Raw genomic sequence first — 23,408 nt, 5'->3', positions numbered from 1 at the left:
TTTAAAAGCAAGCCTTAGTGTTATAAAACGGGGCCTGCAGGCAAAGAAATTCCTGTAGTATGAAAGGGAAGAAAAAGGTTTTGTGCTGGAAAAAGAAACTGTACAATAAACAGTACAGTAGTGAATGTAGGAGCAAAATCTTGTCTCTTGTCATGCAGTTTGGTAAAAAAAAAGTACCACCTTGTACAAAATACTAACTACATCAGCCCTCAGATGCCTTTCTGATTCCGATGGCGGGATTTCTCACTCACTGTAGACGTCGCTCAGCTTGTTCCAGTAAGCCGAGTCACCAGGGGCCGAAGAGGCAGCGAAGACCTGATGGTGGCTGGGCAGGAGCTGGACGGTGCTGGACAGGTGGTCGAGAGTGACCTGCAGAGCCGAGTCAAACAGGACGCTGCCCTGCTCCTTGCTCATCTTTTGGGCACCCAGACTGAGACAAGGGTCCAGGAGGTTTAAATTGAACTCCTTTTTGGGGCCCGAAGAAAAATACAACAAAGCAAAAGAAGGGGGAAAAGAAAGGATATTCACATTTCGTGTCCTAGAAAAAAATGTAATTTAGGCTAGATTTTTTTTGTCGAAAGTTCAACTATTTAATGTAATGGGCATGTTGCAATGTGTAAGGAGTTTCACTAAAACTGATCTTAAAAAAAATATATTTGCCCGTACATGTGTGCTTATTCTGAAATTCAAAATCCAGTAAGACAAATAAGATGGGGTGTTTTCATGTGTGTCCCAAACATAACTTAATTATTAATCTAACTTGACTAGGCCTACTCTTTCTTTCCATGGTAAGCATTTCCTGTTTGAAAGTTGTCAGTATAAGCGGGGCATGCTTAGCTTCCAAGAGATACTTCTTGTGATGAACTTTTTACCTTGGAAGTCATGATGGAGGAGAGGTCAGGCTGCGGAAGCTTGGTTAGCAGCTCTGTGGACTCCAGGAGAGCAGCGTCTGTGCGGAGGCAGCACTGAGACCTGACCAGTGCCACATACCACTCCTGCAACACAGAGCTCTACCATCAGCACTGCTTGCAAAAACTCCCGCTTTCAAAATGCCTGTCAAACGTAGACTGAAAACACATTAGAACTGCAAGCTCAAATTCAAGATAAATGTTGAAAATGAACATTAAATGAACTAAGAAGGATCATTACAGCATCATGTTATGCTGTAGAAGTTTCTTGAATGCTAAGAGAACTTTTAAAACTACACAGATTTCAGTTTTTTTATTACACATATACAGTAGAAATCAATTTTCTAAAAGCTGAAAGGCACAAGGTTGGTTCCAGACAAAGCAACAAATTCTACCCTTAAACAAGCTGGCTCAAGGGATCTGGACACTCAATTAAAATTCTCATTAGGATATACTGGATGGTAAACGAGGCTTTACTGCAGCAATCGTGTTAGTTTTACACCAACACTCTTCAATTGCTTCCACAAAAACAATTGAAACTGCTATCAAAATCGCAAACTAGCACCAAGAGGCCATTTTATACCAAATACTCCACTAACTAAACACCTATTAGAATGTGGCTTATAAATAAATAAAGCCTTCACCATTTACCTAATTATGTAGCTAATTATCACTTGTCATGTCCATTTACAAATAACAGGGGTCTAATGGCTGCTGTTTGCAGATCAGATGTTAAACAGTGCCGTCAAAGACTGGCCTGCCACTGTAACACACCTAAGCATGACAATATCCACAATAACCTAAATTTACAGTTTCTAATGGTTGATGGCAAAGTATGTGAAGGTGCACCTATCTAATACACTTTCCCAATTTAATTAGCTAAGCCTACGTTTTCTCCTTAGCGTAAGCAAATGCTCAAATGTTGCCAGTATGGGCAGGGTGTGCTTTGAGAAACATCTTGTGATAGACTGCAACTCAGTGTTTCTTTGGTGTTTTCTCCTAAAACCAGACAAGCAGTGGTGAAATGTGATCTGGTCAGATGAATCATCCTTCAGCTTGTTCCTGACCAACAGACAAGTGCATGTGTCTTACCATACCATAGACCTCTGGTAATGGGTTCTGGTAATGGTCTTGGGCATATTCTCCTAGCATGGTTTGGGTGCATTCATTCCCATGTAAGACGTAATCCCTACTTAATCACTACTTCATGGTACCAAGCGATCATCGTCGCATATGTTGTGTTCCAGGAGAAGTGTCTTCCAGGATGACTATGCCCCCATGCACAGAGCACTTAAGGTCACTTTGATGGTTTGATGAACTTTATATAGCTGTTATCCATATTCACAGGTCATGGTCTTCTCAGTGACCAGATCTGAACACAATTGAGCAATCATGGGATATTCTGGAATGACATCTGAAACAGCATATTCCACCTTCATCATCAAACATACAGTATGTTGACTGTCTTTCTTGTGGAACAATGGTGCTGTTTGCCTCATGCACAGTTCCTTATCTTAACAGAGGGATATAGGCTGTCCTGGCATCATGTCAAACTGACTTAACACTGGTGCTGCTGGTTTCTTCTCCACTATCCACAGCTACAGGTACCTATCCTAGATTCTTTTAGATCAACCTAATCTGAGGACTATCACTGGGTTGATGGGCATCCCCTGACACATAACTGTGTTAGCAGTTGACTGTTGGATTTTGTAAATGTTTGTTCCTTGGGATTGCACAAGATTGATTAGATATGGATTTGCCACAGAAGCTAGAGTTTAGTACTGGGGTGGATCTTGAATGACCTACATGCAAGATTAACACCTATAAACCAGAGTCCCTTTGCTCATGCAAACTCACTAGTTGTAATTTGTAATTCTTTATTATGCAGATTCTGCTGCACTTTGTCTCTTTGTACTCATGGAGTGCAGTAAGCTGACAAGGGCTTTAACATATCCCAAATTCTCTTTGACCATGACCAAACAGATGAATCCATTAGCACGACATTTGCTGCATTTCTAAAGTGTTTTCTGGTATATATAAGTCACAGGGCTGTATGTTTTCAAGCACCCTTGTGGAAAATATAAAACAACATGAGTGCTAAACTTTCCAAGTTAATAAGAATCAATGTCAGGTTTTTCGCTGAAATTAGTCTGTAGTTTTTTCACAATGCAATAGGTGGCACCAATGTACAGATTTTCTGTAACATGTAAAGTTATGGATACAATTTTTAGAACTAAACTAGAGAATCTCCTATCGTATATGGAAATAATATCCTAGACAACTGTCACAGAAAAGGTATGTCTTGCTTGACCATTCTCTTAAGACGGTAGTAGTTCAGGTGGGTAGCTGCGTCAGCATGCGTAGGCTGCAAAGGAACAAGTAATAGGTTTATTCCATGCTGAAAAAAAGAAGAAAGAGAACACAACGTTTCGGCCGTGGAGCCTTCTTCAGGTGTCTGGTGACACCTGAAGAAGGCTCCATGGCCGAAACGTTGTGTTCTCTTTCTTCTTTTTTTCAGCATGGAATAAACCTATTACTTGTTCCATTCTCTTAAGAGTTTTCAGACAAGCAATAACAATAATTGCTGCACACAGAACATATGATTTGATATATTTAGACTTCCAAAAACATTAAAATTTAAAAATTTAAATCCCAAAACACAGGATGTTATGTTAAAAATGTTTAATGCACTACTAGGGCTTCATTGTGAATACATGTGCAGAAATTTTGGTCACCATGTTCCAAAAAAAGATTGCTGCTCTGGATCGGAGATGATAAAATTCCAGGACTTCACAAAAATGTCCCGTACTGATTCAGGGGACCCGATCCAACTATTCAAAATCCCCAAGGGCATTATCAGAGTGAACCTGTGCAGCAGCAGGCTCCTTCAGAATCAACTAAACCATGAACCAGAGCACACCGGTGGAACCTACATGGAAGGAAACTGAAAGCTGGGAACAGGGGGCTCTTCTTTACCCGATGTGTTGCAGAAATATGGAACAAACTACCCAGTCCTGTTGGTGAAGCCAATGGGATGGCTTTCTTCAAGTAAAGGCTGGATGAAATTTATTGGATCACTAAGCTTCTAGCAACCAAACAGGTTAGAAGACCCTCTTGTCCTTTTTAAATCATTCTTGTCTTTAAGAAACAGACAGAATCATCAAAATACATCAACCTTAGAGCAAGTGACTAACTCGGAAAAATGTCAAGGAATTTGTACTTCTACTGTCATCCTGGACAAGAACTCAAAAACGCTACAACCCATAGTCTAATGGTCTCTTCGATCAAGAGTTAAACAGTACAGGCTCTTACCTTGTCTGCAGTCACATTCTCAGGGGCAGGGGGCAGATCTCCATCCAGAGGGTGGGAGGTGATTGGAGGAGAAGGACTTGCTGTCTCCTCGGCAACCGTAGCTCGGAACCTGTCCAGCAGGGAGTACAGCCGCTGGTGTCTGAGGAAAAACACCACGTCAGTCACAGGGGATAACTATGGCAGGCACTCATCAGTCACTCAAGAAATCACAAACCTTAGACTTTATAAAGTATATTGTTTAGGGCTGTAAATTCATTGAAAAAGAAAGCCTACCTCTGCGCTAAGCTGCTGCTCTGCAGATATTCTTGAATTCTGTCCAGTTCTTCAAGTGGTAGCTGGGCAATGCTGTTCTATAACACAAACAGAAGACAGTAGGCAAACTAAGTCCTTCCTACAGGGTAAAACTACTGTACATAAGCATAAGGATTTATATTCTTTTATTATGATTTGCAACACAGATATTCCACCAAATTGACAAGTTAAATGTGTCAGAACCTGAATTTCTATAGTGTGGCAGGGAATTCCCAGGTTATTTGAGTTCATACTGACACCTTCATTTTAAGAGAGGGCAAGAGAAAGACACGGACAGGACAAGAAAATATTCTACAAGATCAGCAGAAGATTCGTTTTTAATTACTAGTAGGTTTCCACTTAAAAGCAACAATCCAGAGATTTTGAAACATCAGGTAAAATGGTAAATCTGGTTACACAGCAACAGAAGGTAAAAAACTTCAATCTTTCTTTCCAGCAGGTGTAACAGGTCTGAAACACCAAACAGTGCATTCCAGACCAAAGGTGACGAAACGGGGAAAAAAAAAAAGAAAGACAATTATACCACAAAAATCCACTAAGATACTTTTCGTAGCACAGCCTCAGATTCCTCACTTTTACCTGTAATGTTTCTGCGAGAAGCATCTCTATCCGACGGCAAGCGAGTGTGTCCACCATGCGTGCCAGGACACGGAAAGGCGTGTTGATGAGCTTGTCCACATACAGCATGAGCACAGCTCCTGACTGGCTGAGGTGAATCCCTTCCAGGCACTGCAGGGTCTTCTTCAACATGGTTGGCTGCACAGGAGAGAGAAACTACTGTAATACTGCAGTGCAACTCTGAAACCTGTGAATATGTAGCAGCAGTAAATAGTGATGGAGAAAAACAATGCACATTGTGAAAATACCACGTTATTACAAATGAATGGGGTTAATCGGTTTTTAATGACAGTATAAAGTTCATACAAAATAAAGCAATGGATTGACTGCACCTATCACTTTGTTGTTGCACTTTAGATTGCACTTATCCAAAGAGATCTAACTTTTGTCATTTCATGGAAATCACACGGCATTATATGTCAAATCGCCCTCTATCGTAGTGAACTCATGTAACACCTACCTAATCATGAAGAACCAGGCAGGTAATTAATAATAATTAATAATTGCTTACACTTATATAGCGCTTTTCTGGACACTCCACTCAAAGCGCTTTACAGGTAATGGGGACTCCCCTCCACCACCACCAATGTGCAGCATCCACCTGGATGATGCGATGGCAGCCATAGCGTGCTAGAACGCTCGCCACACATCAGATATCAGTATGGAGGAGAGCAGAGTAATGAAGCCAATTCATAGAGGGGGATTATTAGGAGGCCATGATTGGTAAAGGCCAATTGGAAATTTGGCCAGGACACCGGGGTTACACCCCTACTCTTTTCGAGAAGCGCCCTGGGATTTTTAATGACCACAGAGAGTCAGGACCTTGGTGTTATGTCGCATCCGAAGGACAGCGCCTGTTTACAGTATAGTGTCTCCGTCACTATACTGGGGCATTAGGACCCAAATGGACTGCAGGGTGAGCGCCCCCTGCTGGCCCCACTAACACCTCTTCCATCAGCAGGAAGGTCTCCCAGGAGGTCTCCCATCCTTGTACTTACCAGGCTCACACCTGCTGAGCTTCAGTGGGTTGCCAGTTGTGAGTTGCTGGGTGATATGGCTGCTGGCCATATCATATGGTAAGATTTAAATTGCTAGACAGCTAGCTAATCCAAACAAAGCCCACATTTAAAAGCTTTTTTTTTCTCCCAAAATAAAAATGAAACGTTTCCTTAAAATGTCATAGGCAGGGGTACTCTACTCACTGTGTTCCTGACAGAGAAAGAATTCAAAATCAGACCTCTGACAAATGACCTTACTAAACAACCACTAAACAGATTTGCTCAAAAATCAAGCAAATATACAGGTGTTTACCTTCACCAGTGTGCATCTTTGCTTGAATGTGGTAATCTGCACTCTCTGAGGTGGAATCAAGGAAACTCCAACCCAGTGCTGAAACACTTAATATTATATAACCAGATATCAAAACCAGAACAGAGACACTGCTATGGCGATGGGCTCTTACTGTCGAAAGGTTTTCACAACGGGACTGGATGGCCTGTATGAAGAGACCACTGGCAGCTGAATTCCTGTGAATGGCACTGATGAAATCCTGCACTGGAGGCTCATGGGACAGATTAATCAGGTCCTTTACGTGATTCACAATCAGCCATGTGAGGTGCTCTGAGTCATGAAGGTTCTGGCACTAGGAAGGAGAAGATTTAAAACAAGACAAAGACGGAAGAAAAAAATACTGTCAGACTTTAAAGGGAGAGAAATAGGGGGCTAATGTTGTTAACACTTTTCAGTCTAGTTTCTCAATTTTTATATTCCAGTCTACATTTAAGCCTTTAAATGTTAAAGCATTTTGGAATTTCTGCATTTAGCTGTTTCGATTTCAGCCATCACTGACGTTTCAGAAAAACAGCCGAAGGTTATAAAAGTGAACTGCAGAAGCAGGCAATCTCTTTTACATCCCCAGTTACACATCACAAATGAGTACCTACTGTTTAAAGCTCACACCCGAAGTCAAATTAGACCCTAGTTAGACCCTGAAGAGGCCTCAGAAACTACAATTTAGTGCTTTTAACATTCCAAATTTTAAAGCAGATGTTCCAATAACTTGTTTACTCTATTGTAATTAAATATCACAAGATAAAAAGTGACTTCTGAATTTTCTCATATGAAGAGCGAATGGGGTTGGAGTGAACTTACAACATAATCACAGAACAGAATCAGTGCTCCTCTCCTGACAATCTCCCTGCTGCACATGGCCAGCCTGGACTCTGGTCGGGCCTCTTCATCGTCTCCAGATATGTGGGGGCTCAGGAGCTTTGTGCTGGAGAGGCTGTGCCTCCTGAAAAAACAAAATGCATCTTACTGCTCAACAAATTCTTCTTCATAATGTTACTGTGCAGTGTGCCTATTTCCAAACAGTGTGTTAAAGTTCCCGAATGCCTTAAAACGGATGAAAAAACACTCTGAAGATCTAAAACACATTTGTCTTTAAGTTGGCAAACTTGCTTTGAGAAAAAGCAGAACATTCAGTTCCTGAGAAATTAGTTTACAACAATGTGTAAGTTTGAATCTATTGCAGAAATATCACTAAAAATGATGCTAAGAAGTTTAAAAGCATGTTTTCAGCATTACTCAGATTCGGGAAAACACAGAATAGTAAGTTACTGAAACATGAGCTGCACTACTTTGCTTATAAGCACGGAGTAACTGGTTAGCACAACTGTCAATGAAAAGGGACTTAAAGGGGAACTGCAATTCTATTTTTATATTTCGGGTTTAGAAAGAATCAGAACATCACGACTATATACAGTAGTACTTTCAAAAAGTTCATGATTTTGTGCCTAATTTGGAATTTGTAAAATTTTGCGATACCGTCAATTTATTCATTTTGCTACCGAGATGTATTAACCAATCTGAGAATCTGGGACTGCAGCTCCCCTTTAAAAGCTGATAAACACACTTCATGGAAAAACTGAATAGTCAGTTCCTGACATGTACAGTATTACAAGCACGATGCCTACAAAGCAATCTGTAACTGCATTGCAGAAATATCACTAGAACTGCACTAAGACAGTCTAAACCAGTTCATTAATGAACCCCGTATTCATGCAGTGTCCTGCATACCTGAGGCTCTGACCTACCTGGGAGTCTGGTGCACCTCTGACCACCAGGTGTAGTTGGTGTAGTTGATAATGAGCAGGATCTGGCACCAGAGCAGCACCAGGGAGGGGTGTGTGGTGATGAGAGACTGCACCATGCTGCTCACATTCTCCAGGGTGTAGAAGCTGCCCTCACAGCCATCGCCCTTCAACAGCTTGGTGGCAGCTGCAGTAATTCTTCGGAACATACCTGGGATGACAGTCAATAGTCAACAATCCTATTTTACACAAAGAGCATTCCGTATGAGCAAGCTTACCTTAAATAACATTTCTATCAGTTATTCCTTCCATTCTCTGTCCACGGGCCAAGCAGAAACAAGTTTCAAGATATAAGCTACCCCCATAAGACGAACAAGAAAAAGCCCCAAGTTCTGAAAAGATTCAGGACCCAAAGCTCATCATTTACTATTTGTTCATATTCTATTATGACAATTTTCATTTATTCAGTAAAACAGTAAAGTTCTCTATTCGTGAAGATGAGGTACCTGAAGTCTGTGTGAGTGTGGGACTTAATACATTATGGGGTAAATGACATGGTGCGGAAGCTTGTAAACTAAGCAATCCTGTACTAATATTTGTGTTGTAATTCTTAATTACTTCAAAAACATTATTTATTGGTAATAAGCATTTTTTATGAAAATGAATACCGTAAATTTAAAGCATTGTTTTCCCCTATAATTTGAGTTATTGCATGTTCATACAAATTAGATCAGTTATAATATTACATTTTACCCTGTATTTGTTTTTTTAATTCTTAATAGAGTGGATTTTCTTTACTGTTTTACATCTTGTTATTATAATGCAGCATTACTGTACTGTGATAAAGTGTATAACAGTATAGTAATAGCTGTCCAGAAAGTAAATAAAAGTGTACAGCATTGCACATACTCTAAAACTGGAGTAATAAAATTGATATGTTTGAAGACCACCTAGGATTTTGTATAAGTTAACATGTATTTGACAGCACACACCCACAAACAGTACAGGGCATTTCTCTCATAACAGGTCTACACACAACTTACACCTCTTGCTTTCCTGATGGAAACCGAATAACTAAAGCATAACCCATGATGCACTTCTACATTTACATGTTAGCTCGTTGGTTACCAAGCTATGCCTTTACTACAGAGACAGCAGGAAGTGGGTGCCCCCATTTACTCTCCTATTTCGCAGCTTGCGAATGAGGCAAACATGGTCACCAATCAATTCGAGAGAATCAGTGAAATTGGAAATGTAAAAGAAATCACTATAAATACGGCAAGAAACAGTCATGTTTATTGTCAGTTGCTCAGAGTTACAAAGCTGAAAAAATAATCTGGGTATTCTGGACTCAAGACTGGAATCTAACTTATGTCTCTGTGCCTGAGGACTCTTACCTGATTTGAAGATATGAATGAGGCACATCAGCAGTGTGCCAAGCTGTTGACAGTAGAAGGTGTGCTGCTGCTCACTCATGTCCACTTTAACTTGTTTACTGGAGATCTCTTCCAACAGGATTCCAACCAGCTGCAGAAGAAACCTTTAAAAACAGCAACATCGTGAGGGAATAAAACACCAGTTCCTGGATTTGTCATGAAGTACAAACTACGTCTTACTTTTATTTTCACCAGCTTGAGATTTAATAATCCGCCTCCAACAGACTCAATGCTAGGTTTATAAGAAATAAACATTATTTTCCCATTAAAGTTTATGTAACATTCCTTGTTGTGTGGTTAATACATAATACATCTTGAGAAGGGTATTCTTTGATGTCATTTCAAGGAATCTGTCATCTAAGATTCCTCAGATTTGCATTGAGGACCCCATGCTCCGAATGCACGAAATAGCACTGCTCATCCCTATTCCTGGAGCTCTACAACACAGTGGCATTATAGCAACAATTTCTAAAACATTTTAGTTTTGACTACTGAAACAGGTGATTTGTTCAGCTAATGTGTTTAGAGATTACAGGAAATGATAAGAAGATTGCAGTTCCCAAAGACCACGGGAGGGTATTTCTGACTTAATGGAACTAATTATCTTATTAAATTGATTAAAACTCACAAATAACCCCCGTTTTTACTACCAGTGACTTAAAGGTTAGCAATACTGTAAAGCCTTAAGGACTGTGATACTGCCAGACTTGGAGACCCTTTGCTTATACCATAACAAGTGTTCCTCATATAATGCACTCAATTACTTAACTAAGAACCTAATGTTAGCGCTGATGTAATGAATACATTATAAACATAGCACTGAATATGTAATATCTTTCTCATTTTTTTCTACATTTTGTTATTTCTGTTTGTAACTGTGATCAAATAGGTTACATCCTCTCTCTTCATCCACCCGTAAGCAATTAACAGCAAGCTGTTCTCCGCAAGCTGCAGCAGTTGACAGCAGACCTTGCAAACGTTTCCTCTGGAGGGTATTTATTCTGAGCTTCTCCCGTGTGACCCGCTGAAGGAGGCGTGTGCGAGCTGTAGTCTTGGAGCTTGTCGATGGTGGGGCAGGAGAGGAGGTAAGGAGACAGCGAGAGCTCCTGAACGCGAGACAGCACAATATCCTCTGTGGACTGGGAGATGAGGACTCGCAGGACAGCCAGAATACCCGATACCCACAGCTGCACCGTCCCCACAGAGGACTACAGGAAAAACAAAAAAGAATACAAACAGGTTTGCACTGTAACTTAAAGCCCTTTTAAACTTAAACTTTTTCTTCTTAGTAGAGCCAGCAGCATTTATAGCCAGCAGCCATATCACCCTGCAACTCACCACTGGCAGCCCACTGAAGCTCAGCAGGTGTGAGCCTGGTTAGTACCTGGATGAGAGACCTCCTGGGAAAAACTAAGGTTGCTGCTGGAAGAGGTGTTAGTGGGGCAAGCAGGGAGCGCTCACCCTGCGGTCTGTGTGGGTCCTAATACCCAAGTATAGTGACGGGGACACTACACCGTAAACAGGCGCCATCCTTCGGATGAGACGTAAAACTGAGGTTTTACTTTCTGTGGTCATTAAAAATACCAGGGCGTTTCTCGAAAAGAGTAGGGGTGTCACCCCAGTGTCCTAGCCAAATTTCCCATTGGCCCTTACCAATCATGGCCTCCTAATAATCCCCCTCTATGAATTGGCTTCATCACTCTGCTCTCCTCCCTAACGATAGCTGGCATGTGGTGAGCTTTCTGGCGCACTATGGCTGCCGTCACATCATCCAGGTGGGGCTACACATTGGTGGTGGTGGAGGAGAGTCCCCATTACCTATAAAGCGCTTTGAGTGAAGTGTCCAGAAAAGCTTTATATAAGTGTAAGCAATTATTATTATTATTAATTTAGGTTTTGTGAAAGATGAGTCCATGATTTTTTAAAGATTGCTTCCGATATTTAGCTCAGATAATTTGTAGTGTTATTATTAGGCTTAGGTAGTGCAAATAGCAGGGACCTGTGTATCCTAATATTCAACACTGGAGGAGTGGGAGCCAGATGAATATTATAATTATACGTTTTATGAAAGAGGTCCATAAAACAACAGGGTGTCAAACCCCGCACAATGCTAAAAAAAAACATCTCTCTGCTACACTTCCGCATTTTCTCCCGTGCGTGGTCACGGGGATCGGATGCTAGCTGAAAGAAAAGCAAAACTGTCTATTCCAAGAAGGGTGGGCAAAACAAAAACAATGGGCAATTCTATATAAAACATGGATATTTCCAATGCAAACTTGATTTACAGAAGCATACCATCAAACAAATAAAAACGTCTCTTCCCCCCTAATTTCATTGACAAGGTCCTCATTATTATAGGGAAGGTGGCAGTAAGGCCATTCTTAGTTCAAGTCCAACACTTTACTACATTAACAACTAGTTGTATGGAAGTTGGATTGGTGAGTTCATACAATTAAAGACAATAAAAACATGCAACATAAAACCTTTAATAGACGGTATCCAACCACCCTAAACACACACCATTAATAAAATAAACAACAGTGAGATAAATAAAAGTGGGATCTGATGGAGCAATGAGCCGTGCGAGTTATCAAAAGTTAAAGTGCAGAGTTTATGCACTTTACAGGGAAGGTGCTGTTACAAATCCTGGCAGTCCTGGTCTTGATAGACTTAAACTGACTATCAGAGGGGACAAAAGTAAACACAGGTTGGGTACTGCCTCTGGAAAACGCATGTACTGTGATACATACTGCGGTATACCACAAACTATTTGATTTCATGATTAGTAAAGCATATTGAGTTGCGTACAAAATAAAGTAATGAAAATTATGTTGTTTCGTTTTTTTATTGGAACCGAAAAACTAGAAATAACACTGAACAGTGCAACAGAACAATTTAACAACATACAGATTTTTGTCAATCATTTAATGATTAAATCTTTTTCACAAGATATTGGAGGTTAATTTTGCTTAGCAAGATAATGTAAAATTCAAAATATGACAGGTGCTTGTAAGTTGTAACATTTTTCTTTACAACGAGTAAAGTTGACATTCACAACCTTATGAAACAAATTTAGCATGTTTGATTTCCCTTGGCTATTTAATCTAAAACTTCAAGATTAAATAGCCAAGTCTAGTGAGGAAGCCAAGTCTAGTGTTTCAGTCTAGTGAGGAAGTGCGAGCCCACAGAGGAATGATGGCATCCTACAGTTTTGGAGGGGACATACACTGCTCTCTTTAGCTTACCACACAGTTAAGGACAAGGTCAAAACGCTCTCAATGACAGATCTGTAGATAATAGTCATTGCTTCCTGTAAAACTCAAAACGTCTCTAACTATCGCAGGAAGAATAACCTCTGGTGGCGACCTTTCTTCACCTTAATGGATGTGTTGACCTCCCATTTTAGAGTGTTGGAACTTAGAATTCTCCACCACTTCTACATTAAGAATTGTGGTGAGAATGCTCCTTTTCTTTTTCTAAGTCCACCACAAACTCTTTTGTTTTGCTGACATTTAAAAGTTGTTTAGGCTGCATCACTCAAAAAAAAAACTCACCATGGTGCTAGGCGTGACAAACATGCTCCTGAGAAGCATGTCAACAGGCCGCAGTGATGAAGGAGCCACAGTCTCAAACAGGGTGTTCAAAACCCCCAGTGCCTCATGGGAATCCAGGTGCATCTGCAAACAACATAAATTAACATCAAGTCTTGAATTCACACTGTAAGCATCCAACGCTTTCCTGAAGGAAACCAAAGAACTAAAGCATAACCCATGATGCATTGCTACATAAACATCTGAAAGCTTTGTTAACCAAGCTGTGCCTTTACTACAGAGAACGATGCAGGTCAGGTGAAGGAGATCCACGAGATGAACATGTATAAGTGAACTGTATAAGTGGGTGTCCACATTTATGCCCATAAATATGCAAATTAGGTTCACAAACGAGAAAAAAGTAGTCACTAAAAATTGTGTGCAACAGATGAAATAATGAATGTAGAACTTGCGGAAATTGAGGTTTTACTGTACTCAGTTTTGATATAACGGAAAAAATACTGACCATAATTACTATACATCTGAAAATGAAGAGAACGTGTACCTGCTGCTTTGCGATCATGGGCAGGATGATATCTGCTATCTGCCGTGACAGTCTCTTCCACTTGTCTTCATTCTCTTTGTGACACTGCTGCAACACTAAGATGAACATCTCCAGCACCTGAAAAATGAGGACAACATTCAGTGTGCACTGAGCCAAGTAAAAAGAGTAAAGCTGAACCTCCAATGCATTTTTAAAAAAATCTTTGCAAAAAAATGGTATAACTTTTCTTCCAACAGTATTCTGGTGGCCTGTAATGTGTATTCTGAGGCTGGAAATGTCATAATATTGAACTGTCACTAGGAAAAAAGGAAATAAAAGAGATATTCCACATCCTAAAAGAACAAAATTCCATATTCTAAAAGAATAAGGACAGAAATTATGGTGCCATATCAAACATTTACCTGATGGTATTGTATAAGTCTAAGCAGCATGGAGACCACCACCTCCTTTTGGGTCTCCAGCTCTTTGCCTGCGTCGGCTTTGTTGGACCCTCTCAACACAAACAGGTCGTGGACAATAGGCTGCAGAGCTGGAATCGCTGAGAGAAAAAAGCACACTTCATCACAATCTGACATGGACTCCTACACCTTATGGAATCGAGCAATCTGTCAATCACTTTACAAAACATATAACGTCTATACAGTCACACCCCTGTATATGCTGGTGAGGCATTCTTGAAAAGTGAGCCATGTTAACAAATCAGCTTTCCACACGAGGATTAGTGTAAATACTGTGCATACAGTCACATAAGAAGGATTTTGATACACGTATTCTTTTCTTTGAAAGTTGTGTACTAATGAAATTTGCATTTCAGATCAAAACATTAATATCAGACAAAACCACAGAATGTCAGCATTTGTGTCAGTCTATAAGTTTGCATGTATGTTTAATGATAATATAACAGTGCCATTTCAGAAGAGCATAGGTAGGGGAGCAAATGGCTGACAGGTGTTTTAATTGCTCATATGCTGCGTTAGTTGTGAAAACAAGAGATCTGTGAATGTATAGCCTTGGTTCCAGCCTTTGGAGATTACTTTTTTAGTCTGCCTCTTGAGTAAGAAGCCATAAACTAAGGTGAAGACTAGAGAGTTGTCAATGACAGAAGGCACATTACCTAATAACTTGATCGTTGGAGCGATTAATTTGCAAAGCATTGGGCAATAGAAACTGATTCTCAGTATAAGTATAGCAGCGAAATATTTCTGAATCAAATCAAAAGATAAAGAATTGACTTAAAGTGTACACAGGGTGTGGTATACATGTCTTGGAAGATTTTATATCGATTGGTGTGCAAAAAAGGAGTAAAGTAAACAGAGCATGGAAACCAGTTAGATCCTGGTGGCAATGAAAGAGGAATTATCAAAACGGCAGGAAGACAAAATTATGACAAAGACCGAGAAGAACCATGACAAACCTGAACCCCTTACTTTTACGCGAACCCCACCCCAGAGGAAGAAAACACAGCTCTTTGCCTGCACTACACCTGAAATCGTTCTGACAGCCTACACGCAGACACGGTCGGATTGTTTTCTTCCCCAGTACCCCCTGATCCGTGCCAAGAGCAAAACGTACCGTGTGTGACCGCCTTCCTCCCGCTGGCCATGATGCCATCGCACAGCTGGATGATTTTGGGGATGCCGATGATCTGCTTGGAGTGGTATCGCTCGTAGGACAGCAGCACCAGGAAAAAGAAGATATTGGGAACAATGGCTTCTGAATCCCTGTGGAGTAAGTAGCATACCATTACAGAGACCAGTGCTTGGGTGAATTTCATTCCTCCTCCTGATTTTTGACTGAACCAGTTCTGAATTTTGCAACACCGGAACTAAAATGGGCATCTTGTCATCGTGGTTTAACCTGTTGTTATCTATTTCATAGGTAACAAGATACATTACAGTTACTAACTTTATATTGATAAGGTGTGAATTTGTAATTTTCTGTTATCAATAAGTGCAAAACATACAACTTACCTAAACTGTCCCACTTCAATGTATTCAAACTGCTTCAGAACAAATCCAATAAAAACCTACAGAAGACAACATTTGAACATTTATATTTTGAACAGACTGCTTTAACCACTTCCAGTACTTGCTGGGCTATTTGCTTTTCCAATATTTGCCAGGTGGAAAGACTGGGGATTTACAGATTCATCATTTTTTTAAATTTCTCCTTCCTTGCAGTTAATTACAGTGCCTACAGAAAGTCTACCGACCCTTTCCAAAGTAACACATTTTGTGGCCTAACAGCCAGAAATAAAAACCCATAAAATCATAATTTATTTACCTTTATTTATATGTTGTAACAGACAACATTCAAGTGAAAAACAAATGTCTAGTTATTAGACTAAAGTTATTACAAAAGGCATACAAACACCTGAATTAGCACTTGGCAGAAGCACCTTTTGCTTCAATCAAAGGGGAACTGCAATACTAATTTCATAGGTTAGAAAGAATCGGCACTGATTAGTGCATTTTAAAGTGCAAATATGAGATTCAGAACTTCTGGTGACATTAGGCAGTCTTTTTAAACTGTAAAGAGGCAGGCTTGTGAATATATCTTTGAATCCAACAGAAATATTGGTCTTGACTTTGAGTCAGTTTTGTCGACAAATTCTGCTTCTTAAATCTGCATGGAGATCATGTTGGAACAATTCTTTGGTGAAATACCTGCTGTAAAACCTGTACTTATTCACTTGTTCATCACATTACATAAGTCATTACAGTGACTAGTGAGCAAGAAGGGCAGCTTCACGTCACAATTCCTGTGAATTCTATCTCTCACCCGTAGCAAGACCAGTGGTGTGCGACAAACTGGAGACCATACAGTACTTTCACAAAGTTCCCGATTTTGTGCTTAATTCAAATTTCTAAACTTCTGTGATATCATTTATTAATTTGTTACAGAGATTTAATAACCAGTCTGAAAAATTTGGACTGCAGTTCCCCTTTGACATTCATAATTGTGTTAGGCTACAAAATGTGTTACTTTGGAAAGGGCCTATAGACAGTCTTGGCCCTACATATTTATAGACCCCAACACAAACTGTAAGAAACTACACACAAAGTAGAACATTCAGAACATATACTTAAGGAAAATATATAATCATCATGATGTCTTAATTAAATATGAATATGAACTGCGGAAACGTTCCCTTGAACACCGTAGCTGGAGCAGTCTGTTGCTAAAAGTGCTCTGCTGCCTAATAACCCATGTAGCGGATGAGAGGCGTTGTTCATGATGACTATAAGGCTATAATTTCATCTATAAGGATCCCGAAGCTTTCCATTACTGAAGTGAAGTGCATTAAAGACCAGGAGCCCCACTACACAGCGGACAAGCCCATGACACGAGACATTCCGCAAGACAAAATCAATAGGACGTACTTTAATGTAGCCCACACTGAACTTCATTTTCACTGAAAAAGGAACCGGTAACAAATTAGTCAGGACCTTGATTTAATGTCTCAGCCAAAGGATGGCATTTCCTACACAACAGTGTCCTCTATCAACATAATGGAACAACTGTTAGGACATTCTTGACCAGAGGCAAGACCACCACTTGCTTAATCCAGAAAACTGTGTTTTTGAAAGGTCTCAGTTTCATTTAGCTACTGAAACCTGATGAAACTGGGCTGTAAGGTGCTATGTCAGACAAGGAGAACAGGAATTTGGGCCTCTGTAAACGGGGACCCACAGTAAAGAAAACACTAAACTCCAGGTAAACATAAATAACATAGCTCTCTAAATAAGCATAATCCCAACTGGGTAGAGGTGATCCAACAGGCAGTAACAACATGATCGACAGGAGATGAAGGCTGCAGCTACAATGAGATTTTCCCCTGGAGATCTGGTCAAATGATTCCAGTAGGTATCGGATCTCACCTGATCGGAGTCCAGAAGGCAGTAGTTGACTCTGAGCTGCACAAGCTGAGCCAGCAGGTCCAACACCTGTCTCTGGAGGGACACGGAGGTGGTGGTGGTGTACTGCTTGAGTGCTTTGATGACCAAGGGCTCAAACAAGCGGATGTGGTTATGGATGGCATTCTAAGAAAAGAGGTTAAGAGGACAAAAATGGATCACGAGCCAACTGTACATCATGGTCCAGGGGTCAAAAAAACAAACTAAATAACAAGCAAAGCCTTTGAAGAGCTGAATAGACTCTGTTCAGACTCATAACTCATAAGGGGTGACATTTCCTTGTGCCACAAGGTCTAATAAGAATTTTAATGAATCAAGAAAACATAATACATCATAAAAGATTAGAGTATATAGAGTCTTTTCATAAAAGTTTAATGTATGAAGCCAATACGATTGGAAACATTGGAGCCACCACATATTATAAGCATGTGATTTCAACAGTATTTTTGACAGCTCTTTTTGACCAAGTGTGTTTACCAACATACAATGCATCAATTGTGAACCATTCTGTGCCATAAAGTAAACTTTGTTAATCATAGGAAGTGGTATTTTTATCTCCTGCACACAAGCAATCAGATACTGAATTCTTCTATTCTGTGAAGATAGAATATTCATCAGATTCACTATTATGTGGAGATGGTGCTGTTCTTCAACTTGTTTTCCGCACAGCAAAGTAAAAAGAAAAAAGAAGACACTAACATCTTCGGGCAATATTCTTTGTTCACAAAGGCTGCCCTTTTCTTCTTTTTACTTTTCAGTTCGGAATCAACTTCTTAACTATTTCTCTGCTCCCCAGTTGAATCTCCTCATCCCTCCATTTCCTAACCGCTTTGTCCAGTACTGGATCACAGGGCAGTCAGAGCACGTCCCGGCGAGCAATGGGCACAAGGCAGGATTCACCCTGGACAAGATGCCAGCCCACTGCTGGGCATCCAGAGACATGCACACACTCACACCAGGGCCAATTTTCCCAGAAGCCAATTATCCTGCCGGTACAGTATGTTTTCTGGGAGTGGGAGGAAACAGACACTAACACAAGTACAAGCTCTGCTCAGACAGCACCCAGTAATTGAACCCAAGGCCACTATGCCTTGTGCCACCCATGTGAACTTCTTCAGGTTTAAAAATATACAGTATAGGAAACAGTACAGCAAAGCTTTTATTTGTGGGGTCAACCATTTTCCTGCTTTTTTCCTTTAATGGTGTTGTCTATTAACTTCATGGTGTCTTATACTACAATGTAATTCCTACTTTCAAACACAATATTCTGCTTCAAAATCAATATGACAAACACTGGCCTGCCACTGTTAAACCCTGGAATAACATAAACCTTTAAAAATGAATGTAACTCATACCGATAACCCAGGAAAGTATGCCAGAAAATGTCATGTGAGCGTGCTTTACCTTATCTGCTCGATGCTTCGTTACATTAGTGATGCTTGATCTCAGCTGTATGGATACTTTCTGCATCACATCAAACCACCTACGGTTAAGCAGCAGACAAACACATAAGAGAAAACATGCATACCTATTTCATAAGATTGAAGCAAAAGAAATGTTCTCAATAATGTCCTGTTTTGGAGGCTTGATGTCCATACTCAAACCTCTAAAACTAGCAACTAGTGTTTCTAATGAAGCACTGGCTTAGTGTAATTGTATAATTAAATCAATTAAGGTAAACTCATGCACTGCATAATTGCTGGACCTGCCTATAAGAGGGCTATTTACTGAAGCACATTCCCCAGAACGCTGTGGGGAATGAGTTGCCACACTCAGGCACCTTACTAATTCTGAGAAGATGACTGGTCATGTGATACATTAAAACCAGGAAACCGAGGCTTTCTAATTTGGTCTTTGTCTGCTGTCTTTGCCGATCCTGAGCAAATGGCACGAGGAAAGAAAACAGACCAACCGAACAACTAACCGAGCTAGCAAATGGCTTTGTGGACATGTACTGTAATTAATTAAATCTTCAAAGAAAGATGTTTTTAGCTGCCTGATTACTAATAAAGGGCAGAATCTGGCTAGACTTTAATATAATAAAAGAGCACTTTTCTCTTTCCCTTACGGCTGCTTTGTCTCTCAGTTTTACCCTAACCAGCCTATCAATGCCACTGCTTAGGACACCTTCGACCAGGATCTGAGACACTACCACTCAACAGCCCAGGAAGAATAACAATTAAGAAAGCTCCACCTTTGTTCTACCACGGCTGTATTTTGCCATTTTAATTTTGGCTGAATGTGTGAGATGATACAATCTCATGAATCTGTACTTATGAGGAGAGCTTTGTTCACAACATAACGACATACTCTTCTAAAAAAACAGCAACAGGGAGATTAATACACTGAATCTTTTGAGCTGAAAAAAAGGCATTTACTTCTAGAGTTTTGTTCATTTGTACATTTTGAAGCTAAGTGGGAGAAAGAAGGCCACAGAGTTTTCTCGATGCATCTCGAGGGCCAGACTCAGCGAAGCCTCACCCCGAAGTGTCCTGCTCCTGCTCGGCCTGCACCATGTTGCGCAGGCTGGCGTCGGCCAGGGCCTGTGTGAAGTGAGTGTAGGGAGCCATGAAGCAGTAGTGGTAGAGCCCAGGCCGCAGGCTGGAGGAGCCCAGCCGAAGGGCCTTCCCCTGAGACTTGCAGGGGTTAGAGGAGGAGCCGTCGTACTGAGACGCGAGATTGGTCCCAAACAGGGTCTTCAGCAGCTGGAATTAAACCATAATAATAGTTAAAAATAATTCCTTATACTTGTATATCACTTTTCTGGACACTCCACTCAAAGCGCCTTACAGGTAATGGGGACTCCTCTCCATCACCACCAATGTGCAGCCCCACCTGGATGATGCGACAGCAGCCATAGTGCACCAGAATGCTCACCACACATCAGCTATCAGTGGGGAGGAGAACAAAGTTATGAAGCCAGTTCATAGATGGGGATTAATTAAGTGGCCGTGATTGGTAAAGGCCAATGAGAAATTTGGCCAGGACATCAGGGTAAAACCCCTACTCTTTTCGAGAAATGCCCTGGGATTGTTAAAGACCACATCGGTTTTATATCTCATCCGAAAGATGGGGCCGTTTTACAATATAGTGTCCCCATTCCTATACTGGGGCATTAGGACCCACATAGACCGCAGGGTGAGCGCCCCCTGCTGGCCCCACTAACACCTCTTCCTGCAACAACCTTAGTTTTACCCAGGAGGTCTCCCATGCAGGTACTGACCAGGCTCACACCTGCTGACCTTCAATGATTTACCACTTGTGAGCTGTAGGGTGATATGTCTTCTGAGTGATTACCTATAAAAGGGCATTTACATTTATATTTTCTGCCCAATTTAATATTTGTCCTCTACTGGCAACTTTTTGCTTTGGTTTGTGTTTTGATCTATTTTGGTCAAATTCAAATCTCTTCTAAATGCCACTAAGCTCTAACGGAGGCATTAATGGCAAAAAATGGCCGCTTTACCTTTGAAGATTGCACTGGATGTATAATTTCTGTACTGCATTGTTGATGGAAGGCCAGTAGAGGAGTGCAGATATTAACTGAGGCTCTGATCTCACTCACCTGCTGGACACACACAGTGGCCATTGTGGGTTCTCTGCTGAAGCATGACTTCAGATAACCCAGGATCTCTTCAACACACTGAAAACATTAAATCACACAATAAACTGCATGGGCCAACTTCATACAACGGAATTTGTCTCTTTAATGTGTCCTGCATGAAAAACTGCGATATATTAACTTACAGCAGCATTCCATTAATGTTTTCTCCTTCCTTAACTACTCAAACACAATAAAAAAGCATTCAAATACAGAGTGATGGCTGGAGTAATCTGCACCTTGCCTGGATCTGAAACTCTAGGCCCAGAGAATTTAAATTCAGCAAGTCTTATAGATCACCCTACATCATTTGTTTCCATTTGGCAACACTTGAACAATTTTTCTGATTGATCAATTAAGCAAACAATGTGCTCTGCAAACGTAAAGAGGGCTAGCTTTCAGTCCAAATAACATCTAGATTACTTCATTATTTACTTAATTACTTAGAACTTCACCCGCAACTGTTTACAAATTTCAGAATTATTGTAAGTATTTGGAAATTGATGATTTATCGATTGCCTATAAAACCTCTGGGACTGGATGTCTCCAGGAGAAGGGTTAGAGACACCTGGTCTAATAAGCACACACAATAGCAGGGGAAATAGGAATGTCAAGAGTGTAGAAATTAAATGTAAGGTACTGTATCATGCAAGAACACGTGCTAACAACAAAGCAGCACAAGGTTTTTAGTCTTCTTTACACTGTAGCAACCTCTACAGACCAAGCAATGCTGATAAATATGAAGCATAAAGGGATTTCAATTTACTGACAAGGCAAGAAGGACCACTGAGAGAAAATGGAAACTCGGACATGGATTATTTGACAGTTATTACACTGTACAGGGACTACGGCTTGAATTTGTTTTGTTTTTTTAAAAAGGCTGACGAAAAACCAAATACAACAGGTGCACTTGACATTTTTACTATGATATATCACAGACTACTCCATTGGCCTCTTACATCTATTGTTCTTAACCTGGAATACCATTAATCCTTTACTTTTCTTAGCAACGTTCGCAGACAAAGAATATTGCTTCCTGTTTATAATGCCAAATAATCTATTGTTAATGACTTCTGTGAAATCAGCTTGGCTGCATCACTAAACACCTGAAACACATATGAAACACATTAAAATATTACAGGAAATCTCCTATTGTAAATGAAGCACTCACCTTTCCGATGTCCTGGAGGGTGGCAAGCTCTAGCAACTGGGACAGCACATCAAGAGCAGCCCGCAGGAACCCTCCAAACTTTTCACTGGTGTTCTGAAGGTCAAGTGTCACCTGGGTAATTCATCAACACATGGAGGGACGTTACTAACCAATGACTAATGTCGGGCTCCACAGCTTCATTCCTCAGATGCCATTAACGTTTAAACTGAACTTCCATTTGTGCTTAACTGGACTAGTTGAACACTTTTCAGAGGTTAAATAAAAATAACTACCCTAAACTCCTGCAGGATCATGGCAGTCAAGCATGCGATTTGAGCATCGCTGAGGGTGTTGGGCCAGCAGTCCAGCCTGTATGGCATAGAGTCTGCCGGGGTCTAGAACTCTGCAGGAGGGAAGCAGGACCACCCTTCCGCATGAAAGTCAATCGACTCATGCCAGGATGATGGAGGTGGAAAATGTCATCTAAGTAGTCATTCCAGGGGTCACTGTGTTATGTGTGTGTCAAATGTGTTAAGATCTGGTAACTGAACATGAGTGTTATGCTCATTAAAGTATTGTGCGACCACACGTGCTCTGAAAGACACCCATCTCTGCAGAAAATAATTGCTGGTGCTGAAACCCTGTCCTGCATTTTTAAACACATCCCTAGATGCTCGGATACTTGTTAAGGGAATGGACAAGCCACACCTGTGTTGATGTCCTTGTATTCGATATACTGTACTTCGTGTCCCTCATTTACCCATTTCATTTCTCTTGTCCAATACCCCTACACATAATTACAAAACCATACAAAACCTTATAGTTGGCATGTGTAGCCTTCAGAACATCGTAGAGTTTGAGGTATGGAGGGAGATGGTAGAAGTTGCCTAGCGTAGATGACTTGTTTATAGAGTTGGTCCCAGTGGTGTCAGCTGGTCTGGCAGCTTAGGAACACAAGAGAAAGCCA

At 40.7% G+C, this 23,408-nt stretch overlaps 1 protein-coding gene across 2 annotated transcripts in view; it reads right to left on the bottom strand.

Moving 5' to 3' along the window:
- htt (huntingtin) overlaps window positions 1–23,408 on the bottom strand; it is a 92,420-nt gene that overhangs the window by 27,492 nt on the left and 41,520 nt on the right. For both annotated transcript variants that reach the window (XM_069190079.1, XM_069190082.1), the window contains 21 exons: window positions 23,258–23,385; window positions 22,463–22,573; window positions 21,256–21,333; window positions 20,172–20,395; window positions 19,095–19,173; window positions 17,655–17,816; window positions 15,744–15,799; window positions 15,346–15,494; window positions 14,175–14,311; window positions 13,774–13,890; window positions 13,233–13,355; window positions 10,648–10,886; window positions 9,640–9,782; window positions 8,246–8,453; window positions 7,302–7,443; window positions 6,613–6,792; window positions 5,112–5,288; window positions 4,494–4,570; window positions 4,221–4,359; window positions 873–995; window positions 252–465 (listed from right to left, as the gene is read on the bottom strand). In XM_069190079.1, coding sequence (XP_069046180.1) covers window positions 252–465; window positions 873–995; window positions 4,221–4,359; window positions 4,494–4,570; window positions 5,112–5,288; window positions 6,613–6,792; window positions 7,302–7,443; window positions 8,246–8,453; window positions 9,640–9,782; window positions 10,648–10,886; window positions 13,233–13,355; window positions 13,774–13,890; window positions 14,175–14,311; window positions 15,346–15,494; window positions 15,744–15,799; window positions 17,655–17,816; window positions 19,095–19,173; window positions 20,172–20,395; window positions 21,256–21,333; window positions 22,463–22,573; window positions 23,258–23,385 — 3,006 coding nt within the window. The remainder of the gene's footprint in view (window positions 1–251; window positions 466–872; window positions 996–4,220; window positions 4,360–4,493; window positions 4,571–5,111; window positions 5,289–6,612; window positions 6,793–7,301; window positions 7,444–8,245; window positions 8,454–9,639; window positions 9,783–10,647; window positions 10,887–13,232; window positions 13,356–13,773; window positions 13,891–14,174; window positions 14,312–15,345; window positions 15,495–15,743; window positions 15,800–17,654; window positions 17,817–19,094; window positions 19,174–20,171; window positions 20,396–21,255; window positions 21,334–22,462; window positions 22,574–23,257; window positions 23,386–23,408) is intronic.

The sequence above is a fragment of the Lepisosteus oculatus genome, chromosome 1 (assembly GCF_040954835.1).
Source record: "Lepisosteus oculatus isolate fLepOcu1 chromosome 1, fLepOcu1.hap2, whole genome shotgun sequence".
Classification (NCBI taxonomy): Eukaryota; Metazoa; Chordata; class Actinopteri; order Semionotiformes; family Lepisosteidae; genus Lepisosteus; species Lepisosteus oculatus.
The sequence above is the reverse complement of the archived record's forward strand: the minus strand, read 5'-3'. Positions and strand labels throughout refer to the sequence as shown.